At 58.4% G+C, this 14,545-nt stretch overlaps 3 protein-coding genes across 3 annotated transcripts; 2 read left to right on the top strand and 1 right to left on the bottom strand.

Annotated features, from left to right (window-relative positions):
* Positions 1–4,633: 4,633 nt before the first annotated feature.
* MYCTH_2296305 (uncharacterized protein) lies at positions 4,634–7,208 on the top strand. Its single transcript, XM_003659324.1, has 3 exons — positions 4,634–5,039; positions 5,126–5,233; positions 5,313–7,208. The coding sequence occupies exons 1-3, from the start codon at positions 4,875–4,877 to the stop codon at positions 6,810–6,812; spliced, it is 1,773 nt and encodes a 590-aa protein (XP_003659372.1). The 5' UTR covers positions 4,634–4,874; the 3' UTR covers positions 6,813–7,208.
* A 477-nt stretch (positions 7,209–7,685) lies between these two features.
* Positions 7,686–10,372, top strand: MYCTH_2136960 (uncharacterized protein). The gene is made up of 2 exons (XM_003659323.1): positions 7,686–8,499; positions 8,611–10,372. Exons 1-2 carry the CDS (start codon positions 7,948–7,950, stop codon positions 9,268–9,270), a joined length of 1,212 nt encoding a protein of 403 aa, XP_003659371.1. The 5' UTR covers positions 7,686–7,947; the 3' UTR covers positions 9,271–10,372.
* Positions 10,373–10,548: 176 nt separating this feature from the next.
* Positions 10,549–14,046, bottom strand: MYCTH_2296300 (uncharacterized protein). Its single transcript, XM_003659322.1, has 8 exons — positions 12,853–14,046; positions 12,640–12,801; positions 12,513–12,582; positions 12,322–12,457; positions 12,149–12,267; positions 12,014–12,097; positions 11,812–11,952; positions 10,549–11,699 (listed from the first exon to the last, which is right to left on the bottom strand). The coding sequence occupies exons 1-8, from the start codon at positions 13,719–13,721 to the stop codon at positions 10,623–10,625; spliced, it is 2,658 nt and encodes an 885-aa protein (XP_003659370.1). The 5' UTR covers positions 13,722–14,046; the 3' UTR covers positions 10,549–10,622.
* Positions 14,047–14,545: the final 499 nt, after the last annotated feature.

Below are 14,545 nucleotides of genomic sequence, written 5' to 3'. Positions count from 1 at the left end.
TGGCGGCGGCCGTTGCCAACGGACCGCCTCTGGCCAAAGCTTGAACCGGGCACAGAGCAGGTGTGCAGCAATTGCTGAGGGAAATGATCCGCGGACGGCAGGGCAGGTTTCTGAAACGCCGCTGTCTCGAGCGGCTTGGGCTTGGGCCTTATCGTCCGGATTGGTGGAGCAGCACGATAAGTGCTTGCAGATGTGGTGGGCGGCTTGGTGGGCGGTTAACTTGGCGGGCCAGCCAAACAGGGCAGTCAACCGCTCGGCGATCTGGGTCCGGCCCCTGTCAAGCCCAGACAGGGACGGTCCAATCCAGTTGTGTTGAACGGAATACTTGGGAACCCGTGGTGTTGTGTATCGAGTACCGAGTACGGAGTAATCGGTACTTGCGTCTGCGCCTCATCTTGCGTGTGCTGCATCTACATACTCTGTATGTACTGTACCTACATACAAAGTACGCGATATCGGGCCACGCTGGAGGATGGTAACATTGGCCAGCACATGGCGCGCACATGGATTGATGGCAATTTGTGCCCGAGCATTGGCAAGGCAGAATAAGATGGGGGTCGGAAATGGTGGAATGTTCTGGCTGTAACAAACGGGCAATGAGAAAGGCCGAACTCTCCGTCTGCTGCTCGGAACCCCGGCCCGGGGGGGGGGGGGGGTGTGTGGTTGGAGGAGTGGCGTGCCGCCGTGCGATAATCTATGAGCCACTTATCGCCTGTCATGTTTCTCGGTTTCTTGTCCGGGAGACTCCACGATCCAACTCGGTATCCGCAAAGCTCGCATGTCTTGAATATTTGTCAAGTCAACCCAACCGGAACACAGATCGCGCGTCTGCGACGAGACTTGCCTCGTGGTGTGGCGTCTTCAGGACAAAGTTTTTCTATTGGATCAGGTGGTCGGGAAGCGGTGAAGGCCTTGTTGCCTCGAGCCCCGCGCCGCGCTGTCCGAAAAGCTGCGCTGGGTGGAGTGGTGTCGTTTCCTGTTCCTGAAACTCTGCGCGGGGAACGAACCGAGCTCGGGCTGTTCCTGAATTTACCATGATTGCCGGGGGACAGTGGATCTTACAGAATGTCTGTGCGCAAGAGGCGGGGGATCGGCTTTCCAGAAGCGGGAAAGAGACCAGGCCGTTAACTACATACATACCTCTTGGCTCGAGACAACTCTCGCTAAAAAAAAAGGGCATGTTTGCTGTTTGCCCAGCCTCTCTGTCCGGTTCCTGCGCCCTGCCCAATGCAGCAACCGATTCATTGAGCAGTTTCGTATTTGCCGTCTGAAAGTTCTCTCTCTTTTCTTTTTACTTTCTTATTTCTTTTTTTTGTTGAAGCCAGGAGATGGGTCCGGTGAAAGGACCCGTTGTCGAATGGCACGAAATCGCGGCAAAACTTCGCTGCTGCTGTGGTGGTGTTTGGTTCGCTGGCAGCGGATAGAGTCCTAAACCATTCGCTGTAACCACCTTGATGCAGTGCAATCAATGATCGGAGTCCCACGTCATCTATTGTTATCCGTACGCTCCGGATAACAATATTACTGCCCCGCTCGCCATTACAAAACAAAGCCGGCGGCCGGTGCTCATGGTTTCGCAGTCTATCCCTATCTTTTAGCACGAGCAGCTCCCGGGCGGCAAGAGACGCAGTTGGGATGGAAACCAGATCATTGCCGGGCCATGCTGCAGAAGCGCCGTCGCTCAAGTACTCCGGACGGAAGGCATGATCTTGGTTCAATGTCTTGGGAGCTATTCGACCACCGCCGCACGCAGCAAAACTGCCTCTCGGGATGAAAACCGTCCGTTTGGTTTACCTAGAGAGGCGAAGCCAGCAACGCCTCAAGAGAGCACCGATGCTCATTATGCACGGCCTGAGGCGGAGTCTATTCCGGACTCCGTACGGTACAGAGTAGTGGCTCACGATTTCTCATCCTTCCCCGCACAACAATGGCGGCGTCGTCTTGTCTCAGACCCCTCCAACAGACTTGTTTAGATGTCCTATGGAGTACACTCCTGTGTTGCACAGTAGCTCCGTGAGTTAATGCACACCACACACCACGATCCTTGTCGCTCTCACCAAGGCTTTCCTGGGCGGCAGCTCTGGCCCGGTTTGGGTCCTTGCGGGATCGCGCGGGACCCAGATATACTATGGAAGTTAGGCCGATACACTGTTATGGGGCATGAAAGGGAAAGGTTTTCAACATCACTTGTTATCAAGGTGGGCTTGGGCCATTCCCGAGACCAGCAGCATCCATCAACGGGCCGCCCCTTAGTCTACGCTCCGCTATTGGCTCCTCGTCGAGCCACTTAAATCTCCGCGATGGTCGAAACGGCGTAAGAAAGAGGGTGCGCCCCTGCAGGGCCGCATCTACACTACTGCGTAGTTTGAGCTCCCATCGGTCACATTAAGTGTAGTATATGTATCCGTACATACATACACCTACGGACATACATACGTCTCCCGCCGGTGACGTGGCCTGGAATGTGAGGGCCGGCGAATCTGCAAGACATCAGCCTCGTCCAGGGCACTCCTGCGTGCTCTTTGTGTGCAGCATTCCTCCATCTCAGCATCATTGGCTCGCACAAGCGGGGTTGAGGTTTATTCTTTCTGAACAAACCGCGCTTCTCGAACTTGATTCGTCACACTCGACCGGTAGAGCTGAAACTCGAGAGAGGCTGGGTGGCAAGCACCACCACCTTGCTGTCTTAGTGCATGCATTGTACTGTATGTATGTACATACATTCACGGCTCGAAGGGAGCCGCTGGCTCGATGGGCGGGGTCTCAGCTGAGCATGTAGGAAAACTTGATCTATGTACTCCGTACTTCCGTACAAGCTGCTCCCGAGTGTCGCTTGACGACTAAGTATGAATGGCAGCTAGACCTCGTTCGTTACTTCAGAAAGGCCCGTTGGATCATGAAAGCCAGCAGGCCTAATGATCCTCTCCAATCCCGCGCTGCTGAGCACCCCGTGCTGGCGGATCCAGTCCACCATAGATTTCGAATCTTCTTTATTCTTTTTTTCCTTTTTTTTTTACCCTTGATCCTGCTATCAAAATGGCCAAAAGATCCTCGAGACTAGGCTTGAGCTTGCCCTCTTGAGAATGCACAATTTTCGCATGAAACACTGGTGGCAGGCTCACAGTCCCGAGTTGACCTACCGGTTCTTTGGCATTCCGAAAACCTGATTGGAAAGACGAGCCAAAGTGATTGCCAGGCAACAGTGATCCTGATTCTTCCGACACCCAACACACACGTCTTTCATCCGGGGGAGACCACATGACGGACGCGACGGTAGGGGTTCTGCGAAGGGTTAACCCGGCGCAGACCAAGAATAGCTTACAAGTCGCCGGGAAGTACTGCAATGGCATCAGCGTCCCTGGCAGCTCCTGGAAGGCACAGCGCACCTTGGCGACGGAGAGGTCGTTTATCCATGGAGATGGAGCCGCGCTCTGCCAAGGAAGTCTCGCACCGCAACGCACAGGCGCAGCATGCTCTCTGCGAGCTGCTGGTGTGTGGGGTATGTATGTACATCGCCTCGGGGCCGTTCGATCTGCACTGACTCGGTCAACGGCTCAAGAGGGCCTGCTGGCAGGTTTCGGAGCGCTCGGCTCGTCGAGACGTAGAGAACGCGAAGGGTGTGGGATAGCACATCCACTCGAGGTTCTTGTTTTGCGACTCAAGCGTCTTCTCAGCGCAAGCACCAGAGGTTGTCGGGTTTCGTCGCAGGAAGAGAGACGCGTCGTGTGCAGCCTGTGTCTGGTTTAGTCATTAATTTTTTTTTATTTTTTTTTTTTTTTATACAGTGTTTGCTGGAGGAAGAGAAGAGATCATGTATGCTAATAGCTTGATCCCCACTCTTGCTACAGTACCCGTTCGCTGCTCATTCGAACCCTTGAAGCCTGGTTGCTAGTGAGGTGTAACACCTCCCGGCTTGAAAACCAATAATGGATACACGAACAAGAGAAACAAGAAGGGGGAGACCAGAAAGCATAGAAAACAAAACATTGCTGCAGCAAAACCGGAGATGCCACTGCTTCTAGGAAGGGCAAGTTAGATAGGCTGCGTACGGATTACATGCATTACATGTATGTACATACATACATACATACATACCTGAAGCTAAGTCCTTCGGTTTTCAGCACAAGAATCCGTACACACACTATTGCGACAACGCTTGCCCCCGATTGTGTATCGAGGCGCATGGGAGCCCGGCAGTCTTGCAGACACAAAAGTGATCCAACTCTAGATACCTCCACGACACGGCGCTCTGGCCCGTTAACAACCAGGCAGGAAGACCGCGTGATCCTGTCTAGTGTACGGTCCGTACATACTCCGTAAATCGGCAACGTCAAACACAGTCTTTCGTTGCTTGGAACTTCCATCGCCACCCCTGGTCTCGGCTTTTGCAGGCGCCCAATGCCTCCCCACATTTGGCTCGATAAGAATGCCGACTCCTTATCGACGCCCACCTTGCACGCGGCAAGCGCTGCCATTCGTCAATTCCCACCCCGCCGCCCCTCATGACGCCAGCGATAGCCAGAAGCTTCGGTGTGTAAAGCCGTTGCAAAGCGATCCGACAACTCGGCCCGTCATCTATTCAAAGAGCACACCGCAAGGAGAGCCTCTCGTAGCACGCGAACACACATCGGATGAGGGGCAAAGCTGTCCGATTCGACAAGAGAACTACTAGAGTAGTAAACGACGGCTGCGGCGTGACTACGCTCGCAAATACTGCACGGACACAACATCACATGCAGACATTCCTCCGATAGGGCTCGTTCAATACAGCACAGTACCTGCTGCTTGTAGCTCCGATTCAAACCGCGAATTCCACCCCCCCCTTCCCTTACCAACGCACCGACGTTTTTAGAGCGAACAAGAACCTGAAAGCCATGGCATCACGCCAACTCCGGGTCTTGTCGCTGCCCTCCGGCATCACAAGAGCTGCCTTCTCTGCCAGCAAACCCAGGTTTCAATTCTCACCCAAGCTCCCGAGCACCACAAGAATGTCAACCATTGCGGCCTTCAAGATCCCAAAAGTGGCCAACGAGCCAAACGTGAGTCTTCCCATGGCCCGGTTTATCGCTGGCATGCGATGCATGCTGCAGGATAGGGGCGCGCTGACGTTTCCATCGGCTGCTAGCAACACTACGCCAAGAACTCGGCACAGAGAGCGGGTTTGACGTCGGCCCTCGAGGCCCTGCAGAAGAAGGGGGCATTGGAAGTGCCACTGGTCATCGGCGGGAAGGAGGTGAGTTATACTACACGCCTGGCCACACAGCGCATCCGGTCTCGCGCGCGTTGGATCTGACTCTATATCGGGCGGACAGGTCAAGACTTCTTCCACGGGGAGGCAGGTGAACCCGGCTGACCACCAAACCACCGTTGCCGTATACTCGCAAGCATCGCCGGAACATGTCAGGACTGCCATCGAGTCGGCGCTGGCCGCCAAGGCCGACTGGGAATCCCTGCCCTTCGCGGACCGCGCCGCCGTCTTCCTCAAGGCGGCCGATCTGATCAGCAAAAAGTACCGCTACGACATCATGGCGGCCACGATGCTGGGTCAGGGCAAGAACGCCTGGCAAGCCGAGATCGACGCCGCGGCCGAGCTCTGTGACTTTCTGCGCTTCAACGTGCAATACGCCGAGGAACTGTACGCCCAGCAGCCGGTGCACCACTCGGCCGGAGTCTGGAATCGGGTCGAGTACAGGCCGCTAGAGGGCTTTGTCTACGCCGTCAGCCCCTTCAACTTCACGGCCATTGCCGGCAACCTCCCTGGTCTCCCCGCCCTCCTGGGTAACGTGGTGGTCTGGAAGCCCAGCGACTATGCCATTGCCAGCAACTGGCTGCTGTACAACATCCTGGTCGAGGCTGGCCTGCCGCGGAACGTCATCCAGTTCGTGCCCGGCAACCCGGAGGAGGTGACCAAGGAGGTGCTCGCCCACAGGAAGTTCGCTGCGCTGCACTACACGGGCAGCACGGCCGTCTTCCGCAAGCTGTACGGCCAGATTGGCGCCGGGGTTGCCGAGGGCCGTTACCAGTCGTACCCGCGCATTGTCGGCGAGACCGGCGGCAAGAACTTCCACCTGATCCACTCGTCGGCCGACCTAGAAAACGCCGTGGTCCAGACGGTCCGCGGCGCCTTCGAGTACCAGGGACAGAAGTGCAGCGCCACCTCGCGCCTCTATGTCCCGGCCTCGGTGTGGCCGAAGTTCAAGACGCGCCTGGTCGAAGAGACCCAGAAGCTGGCAATCGGCGACCCTCGAGACCACAAGAACTTCATGGGCCCCGTCATCCACGAGGGATCCTTCAAGAAGCTTTCCGGGGTTATCGACGAGGCCAAGAACGACAAAGACCTCGAGCTGCTCACGGGCGGCACCTACGACAAGTCCAAGGGCTACTTTGTGCAGCCGACCATCTATCTAGCCAAGAGGCCGGACCACAAGCTCTTCTCTACCGAGCTCTTCGGCCCTATTTTGGCGGTCTACGTCTACGACGACACCAAGGACCCCGTCGGCGCCTTCGCGCAAGCGTGCGAGCTGGTCGACACGGCCAACGAGTATGGCCTGACCGGGTCCGTGTTTGCGGCTGACCGGGCGGCGGTGCGCTTCGCCGAGGAGAAGCTCCGCAACGCCGCGGGCAACTTCTACATCAATTGCAAGAGCACCGGCGCCGTAGTGGGCCAGCAGCCGTTTGGCGGCAGCCGGGCAAGCGGGACCAACGACAAGGCTGGCAGCATCGCAATCCTGGGGCGGTTCGTCAGCATGAGGAGCATCAAGGAAGAATTTAACGCCACCACCAAGGTGGAGTACCCTAGTAACGAGATCTGATGGCTCGGCGAGTCGGGGCACGGGACAGGAATTGTGGGAAGAGAACCGGGGTGGGGGGGGGGGGTAAAGAGGATAAGCAACGAGCAGGTGAAAGATCGATACCAGGATGGCGCTGGAGGATTAGCACCAGAAGACTAACACCGGACGGAACAATGAGCGATGCATACCTGGGAGTTAAAAAAGGTGATAATCTAGGTTTCTTTTCAGGCCGTTCTCCCTTTTTTTTCTCTCTTTTTTCCCCGAAATCAAGGCACTGTTCTCTACACGCACGAGGACCAGAGGAAGCCCCCGGATGATTCATGTGGGACGGCACACCGCGGAACCGGGCCCATGGCCGACGCGTGAGCAAAGCATTGGACAGGGCGCGGCCATGATCGGCGAGTCCGCAAGGTTCCGAGGGCGTGTCGTCACGCCTTGAGGCTGTTGGACGATAAGCTTGCCGCTGCGTTGTACTGCAGCACCTTCAACGTCGACCCCGGCAAGGTACACTAGTGTGAAATCAGCGCTCGGTTGACGCAAGGGCTGAGGGCGTTGTAAATGGCGAGGCACAGGATAATGGACTGGACCCGGAGGCAAAACGACGCGCCGGCACTCTTTTTCTTGTACGAAGCATCCACCTCACCGACAGCACTCGGCGACCCAACCAATCAGCGCCCGGAATCACACCTCGTGCCTTCAACAAGGGAGCTGAGCACGCGACCGTTCTCCCTCGGCCAGGCACGGCCCCTAAACCCCCCACCCGCGTCTTGTCCTCCCATCGGTTGTCACCTCAGGCTGATACTTGTGCAAACATGGGCCGCCGGATGCAATGTCTCAAGAACTCCTGCCACCCCGCCTCGCGCCTGGGCGTCGATATTCGCCCGGCAGCAGACGCCCGTGTGGGTTCACTTCTCTCTCGGGTCCAGCACTCAGCAAGCAATCAATCCCGGTTCCCTCATCTGTGCTCATCTGTGCTCATCTGTGCTCATCAGTGGTGATGGTGAGTGCATACACTGACTGAGACGAACAAGCCTCGTCACGCGACTCGAGGACCTCGGAAACCGCTCCCATTGCCTCCCGAGACCTTCCCCCCCACCTCTCGGACTCGGTCTGCAGTTTGTCTGGCTACCAGAAAGTTTCTCTTTACACCGGCCCAATGCCTCGAAACTTCCTCCCCACGCCGGCCTCGTCAACAGACATCAAGGGCCAGGACGGGTCCAAGATGGCTTCTCTCCAGCTAGCCTTCGAGCTGCCCCCGCCAGCGGTAGCGACCGAGGCTGCTTCATCAAATGCCCCAACCTCTGCAGCAGTCTTGTACCCCGCGCAGGCCAGCGAGACGGTCAAGTCGCGCCGGCGATCATCTGCCGCCAACCAGCCCAAGGACCAATTTACCCTCCCTCCTCCCCCTACACGCTCCCGCAAGATCATCCAGATGAAGCCTCGCGAGGAGCATGGTTCTGAAACTTTGACCTCGACCCCGAAGACGGCATCCAGGGGCAAGACGGGAACGACTTCGGCCACGACAACGGCCGGCACAAAGAGAAAAGAGCCCTCGGCCACGAGCGCGGCAGGGAGGAAGATGGCGAGGAAAACGGCCCACAGTATCATCGAGCGCCGGCGGAGGTCCAAGATGAACGAGGAGTTTGCGGTCCTCAAGAGCTTGATACCAGCGTGCACCGGAGAGATGCACAAGCTTGCTATCTTGCAGGTCAGTACCACACACACACACCACACACACACACGCACACACACACCTACCTACGTGTACGACACATCCGGCATTTGGCGCTCTTAGCAATTAATAACACTCGCACTCCAGGCCGCGATAGAGTATGTCAGGTATCTCGAAGACTGCGTAGCCAAGCTCAAGGCGCAGTGCGGGTCAGGAACAGAGCTGGACCCGGAACCAAGGTCCATCCAGTCCGGCTTACCCTCCCCGTCTCTCGAAGACAACTACAGCCGTGCCAGCTGCGGCTACCCTGCTGCTGCTGCTGCTGCTGCTTCTGACACGCGCTCAACCGACGTCGACATGACATCGAGCTCGTCCGGCGCACCCTCCCCCAGTTTCACCCCGATCGCCGGCCGTTCTCAACATCAACCCTCGGTATCCCCTGCCTTGGGACCACGAGAGACCAGCCGAAACAATTCCTACTCGTCTGTCTCGTCCGACTTCCGCCTGCACGACTACTGCACTTCGGCTACCACGTCGCCCTCCTTTGGACCTCAGCGGGTCGGGCATCCGACGGACTCGCAGCAGCAGCAGCAGCAGCAGGGCAGCCATTCGGCTTACGGCTCGACGCTGACCAGCCCCGCCCTGCCGCCGCAGCGTGACATGGATCAGGAGGTGACGACTGCGCTTCTGATGCTGAACCAGATGGATAGGAGGGCCACGGGGGGTGGGACCGGAGGCGGGACCCGGGGAGGGAGCACGGCGACTGGCCCGAGGGGGATGAGCGTCAGGGATCTGCTCAGTAGTTGAAGGGTAGCCATCCCCGAGTTCGGTTGATGCTGTTTTCCTGTCCGGCCTTGTCCCCAAAGACTGAGCCTGCCCAGCAGAGAAGGGGCGGGGGTGTGGCTCATTGCCCTGGGAACTTCCCTGGGAAGCTTCCGGCAACACAACACAAAGGCCACTGTATCCTCAATTTGCAGCGAAGCATCCCTCGCGAGTCTCAAGATATAACGAGAATCTCCCAGTTTCAGACAGACCTTTTTTTTTTGACGTTCGCGGGCCTGCTCTCTCTTACGGCGCATGAGCGCAACCGAGATCAATGTCCGTGACAGAGCCACACAAGTGCATTGACGCGGGCCGGTAAAACAAACCTTGTTCTTGTTCATGACAGCAAGAAGGAGACCCCCCCCTTTTCTCTCTCTTCTCTGAGCGAAGCGTTGCGAGGAAGAGAGAGAGATGATTCCGGCTCGCTGACATGACAAATGCCTCACCTCTTCTTGTCCACGAACGAGGCTTTGCAACGACAAGGAGCCCCTTCACTCGTTGTCCCACCTCGCTAACACCGAGTTGTCAAAAGGGGGCCGGGCCGGTCATGGTGACTGGAAACAATGAGGAAGCAGCCGAGTCTCTTTGTCAGCGGCAGCGGCAGCAGCAGTTTCGTACCGCAACGCGTCCTTTTTTTTGGGGGTCATCATCCTGGGCCAGTCCCAGGGCTCCGGTGAGCCTCGCAGCCACGGTTCACCTGCCGCACCGGCGTTTTCGCATCTGCATCTCTTCTTCCCCTTCACAGCATTTTAGAACCCCCCCCCCTCCGAAGGCAGGAATGGGCTCTCGGCTGGTGCTGAATTGGGGGATGGGATGCCGAAGTCAGTCGAGTGGCTAGGCGCGGTTGTGGCAGGGGAACCTGTTGGTATGTACATACATACATATAGGAAGATGCCATGTCGACATGTTGGCCTCCGTGGGCTGCTCGAGTGTGCGCGCGGCGGGGTGGTTTACTGAGACTGCTGAGACCAGCTAGCTACCCCAACAAAAAGACGGTGTCTTCTCTCACCTTGAATATCGTACTCATTTCTTCTGGTATTGTACACAACAACATGTATTGTACACAACAACATTTACAACTTGGGATATATATATCTCTCTCTCTGCCACCCGAACGGATCCGCCCCGCGGAAAATATACAAAATATAAGAGAAAGAAGCGAAAAGTTCCTCCAATTACATTACACTTGACCGCCGGGCCTGAAAAAAAATTGCCACTCCTTCCGTTGACAGCGAATGACGACACATCGGATCGGGCATCGTGATGCACCGCACCCTTAACCCCCCCCTCAACCTCCTAGGGAAGAACGAGAGAAATAAAAAAGAGAAAGAAAGAGATCAGGCCCTGCTACCACCACCACCGCCGCCGCCGCCGCCGGCCGCAGAGCTCCCCCGGCTGCGAGGCGGCAGCAGATCGACGCTGGGCGGCCGCGGGCCGTTGTACGCGAGCGCGGGCACCGTCAGGCCGTAGCCCTGCGTGCGGCCGGCGGGGTCGTGCTGGTCGATCTCGACCCAGATGCACACGTCCAGGGAGCCGTCCGAGTCGCGGCCGTGCCGGGCCGGGTCGGCCGCCTTGTGCTTTGTGCCGCAGTTTTCCTCGCCCCCGTGCAGCGGCAGCCGGCCGTCCTTGCTGTTGTCGTGCTTGCCGTCTTTGCTGCCCTGGCTGGCTGGCCGGCTGGACGCGTTGGAGGGCGGCGCGGAGGAGGGAGTAGTCGTCGACGTCGTCGTGCCGGCGGCGGCGGATTGCTGCGACGCGGTCGGCGGGCGGAGGTGCTGGTGTTGGTGCTGGTGCTGGTGGGTGGTGGTGGCCCCCCCACCGTTGGCGACGGCACCGCCGTTGGGATGCGCCGTCGTCGTCGTCGTCGTTGAGTTGTTGGGAGAGTTCTCGGTGATCATGGCGAAGTTGCGGGAGGGCATGGTGACTTGGTTGTGGGCGGCCGTCTTTTGGCTGTCGCCGGGGTCCTTGTCGAAGAGCTTGAGCAGGGTCTCGGACGTGTCGTGGTTGAGGTGGTGGATCTTGTTGCGGCGCGCCAGGAGGTTGGCGACGGCGGCCGGCGGGGGCTTGTTGACGATGGCCGACGAGATGACGTTGACAATGTAGCGGTAGTCCTGCTCGACCGGTATGTTGAGGCGCGGGTCCGAGTAGAAGCGGCCGAGCGCGGCCAGGTGCACGTCGCCCCCCAGGATGGTGATGCGGATCGAGAACTCGGCGCAGATGCCCTGCAGTCTCTCGACGAGCCAGTTGCGCTCCTTCTTGTGGGTGCGGGCCGTGTAGTGGTCGTCCAGGTCGTCCAACAGGTCGACGCTGCCGTCGAAGCTGTTGAAGAAGCTGCCGCCCAGGCCGAAGCGACGGTTCAGGAACTTGACGGGACCCATGACCGGGCTCGCAAAGATGTTTTCGAGCCAAGTAAGGCGCTGTTTTGGTTGCACATGTTTAGCGGACGACACGTTACGGACCACACACACCCTCCGTCCCTCCCTCTCTCTCTCTCTCCCCTCTCCTTTGAGAGGGGTGGGGGAAACTCACAGGATATGCGATAGGAATGCCGAGCAACAAGACCAGGTGCCTGAACGGCCGCCCCGAGTTCGCAGCGGCCGACAACTCCTGTTTCAGGCGGGTGAAGATGGCGTCGTACGTCTCGGGGTAGTTGACCTGATGTCTCGTCCGCTGTTCTCTGTTAGACTGAAAGGGGGGTTCAAGATGAATCCGGGGGCGGGCAGCGGCTTACCTCAGTGCGTGCGTCGATACCAAGGAACGCAATCCTGGCCCCGAGCTGCGTGAACAGGTTGTGGGAATGCTCGGCAACGTATGGCTGGGTCTCGTCAGTTGGCGCTCCAGACGGAAATCTCCGGGGCTGACCTACCCCGGCCTTAGGGCCGCAGATGTAGTTGGGCTCGCTGAGCGGAGGGTGGACGTATGCGTTCATGGTCTGGTTCGGATCCATCCCTTGTCCTTCCTCGGCCGCCGCCGCGGGGGGCGCATCTGCCGTGTGTTTAGAAGAAGAACGGCCGATCATGTCGGTATCAACGTACTTACCCGAGGTGTAGGTGAAGGCAGGGGGGGGGAGGTGGTGCTGGAACAGCATATAGTACTTGTGGGCTGTGCCCCCGATGCCCCTGAAGACGTCGCATTTCATAAACTCGTTCACGTACGAGCCGAAACCGTCGATAATCTACACGTGTCAGCGTTCCTCACTTCCTCCAAGGCGAAAAGGCGTTAAGACATACATCGTGGTCGTCCCAGATGTTGAGCTGGGGAATCTGGCCGTTGGCCCCGGCAAAGGGCTCGGTCGAGTACCTGCCGGTATGCGGGTCAATAGTGTGGCTCATTGTTGAAAAAGACAAGCCTACCCACCATCGAATGTAGTTCTTCAAGTAGTAGTCATCGCACTCCTGTCGGAGGCTCTCCGGGAACGGATGCTCTCTGCGCGACACGGGGTTCTTGATGTTGGACCACCGCTTGAGCGGGCCCGTGACGCGGATGCCGTCGTTGTAGATCTGATCGCCGCCCCCAATCCTGTTCCGGTCAGACTCTCTCTCTCTTTCTCCCTTATCTTGGGAACCTTACATGACGTGGAAGGGCCTTTCCCGGTGTTTCCGCAGGACATCGTTCCACAGCGCGGGGCCGCTCCAGGCGGCCTCGTCCGTGCCGACGCTGAACCCGTTGCACGAGTGGAACATGATCCGCATGGACTCGTTTACCGCGGGCACGAAGAAGCTATTCACGCGCGGCTTCGTCGCGCTCGCGAACCGCAGGCCGGGCAGCTCGTACTCCCACTTGGTCTCGGCCTCCTCCATCTCGACGACGAGGTCGAACCGCCAGAACGTGTTCCGCACGTCCGAGTAGAGGCACGTGCCCTCGACGGTCCTGTCGCCCCCGCCACCGGCACCGGCGCCGGCGGCCGCCGCCGCCTTTCTCAGCTCCAGCGTCGGCACGAGCGGCTGCGTGCGCCCGCCTCCGGCCGTGACCACCAAGACGCTGCCGATCCAGCGCGCGCCCTCCATGCGGCGGTAGTTGAGCAGCGGCCCGCAGACGATCTCCCTCCCGTCGGGCGGCGGCCCGGCCTGCTGCTGCTGCTCCTTGGGCGCGCCCGCGACGATCGGCTTGAAGCGCGGGGTGGTGGGGCGGTCGGTGCCATTGCCGGCGCGCGTCTCGCTCGGGTCGAGGCGCGACTTGTTGAGGAAGTTGGCTAGGTCGCCGGCGCCGGTGCCGCGCGAGTCGGCCTCTCGGGCGACGTGGCGGCGATGGGTATGGCCATGGGGCAACGGCGTGTCCTCCTTGCCCAGTTCGTGGCGCGCGTAGGCGGACGACTCTACGTGGCGCCACCGACTGGAAGAGGCGTACGGATTGGGCGAGGCCTCTGCTTCCTGGGGCAGGTCGTCGGCGGCGACGCTGTCAGGCGGGGGTGGCTGCTGTTGCTGCCAATGGGAAGACATCGCCACGGCTTCTTCGTCTTGCGCTGGCTCCGAAAAAAAAAAAAAAAAAGGGTTATGAGAATCGCAATGGGAGCCGGCACAGGTCAGGACAAGCCGCTCTGTATAGAGCGAGGAGGTTCGAAGCTAGATCCGGTCGACTATGGAGCCAATTGGTCTTGTCCTGTAGAGGATGGAAAGGGCAGCGAAAATAGAAAATAAAAAAAAAGAGAGAGATGAACGGGGTGAGGCGATTGAGCGATCTACCATCACACCCACGCGCACCAGTTACTTGGATAGCAAGGCTCTGGGTGGCACACGCCGAGGAAATGACAAGGGGGTCGACCAGGGACGGGGAAGAAAGGATGCCCTTCGGGCGAAGCTTTGTTGTACTGATTACACGGTTCTGCGCAGATCAGGTGAATCGAAGAAGCCAGAGGTCGTTATTAAAGAGGTTGTGGGGAAAGCGACGAGCGTGTTATTGCCGAGAGATGCCCAAAAGCAAGAAACCAACGTCGGACAACGGTCTGACGTGTGGCTTATGGTGTTGTTGAACTCGGAGACCTGTAACAAGGTACCGTGTAATCCGTACTTTCCGCAGATGGGCGGCAGGCGCGCAACCGTTGGATCGGGTATGGTGGTACAGCAACCGCCCCCAAACAAAAAGACATCTACTAACGTTGCTGCTGCTCTGCTTGCGGGAGGGCAGTCGACCTAAACTTCCGCACGGCCTTGGTGATTGCTTTCGGAGTGCTGTTTGGTGTCACATCGTTTGGTGTCGCATCGTTTCGCATCCAGACCTTTTTGTTTGCGACTCCTCTCCAGAGACCACATCTGGGCAATCTTCC

The sequence above is a fragment of the Thermothelomyces thermophilus genome, chromosome 1 (assembly GCF_000226095.1).
Source record: "Thermothelomyces thermophilus ATCC 42464 chromosome 1, complete sequence".
Taxonomy (NCBI): Eukaryota; Fungi; Ascomycota; class Sordariomycetes; order Sordariales; family Chaetomiaceae; genus Thermothelomyces; species Thermothelomyces thermophilus.
This window is presented reverse-complemented; position numbering and strand designations above follow the sequence as displayed.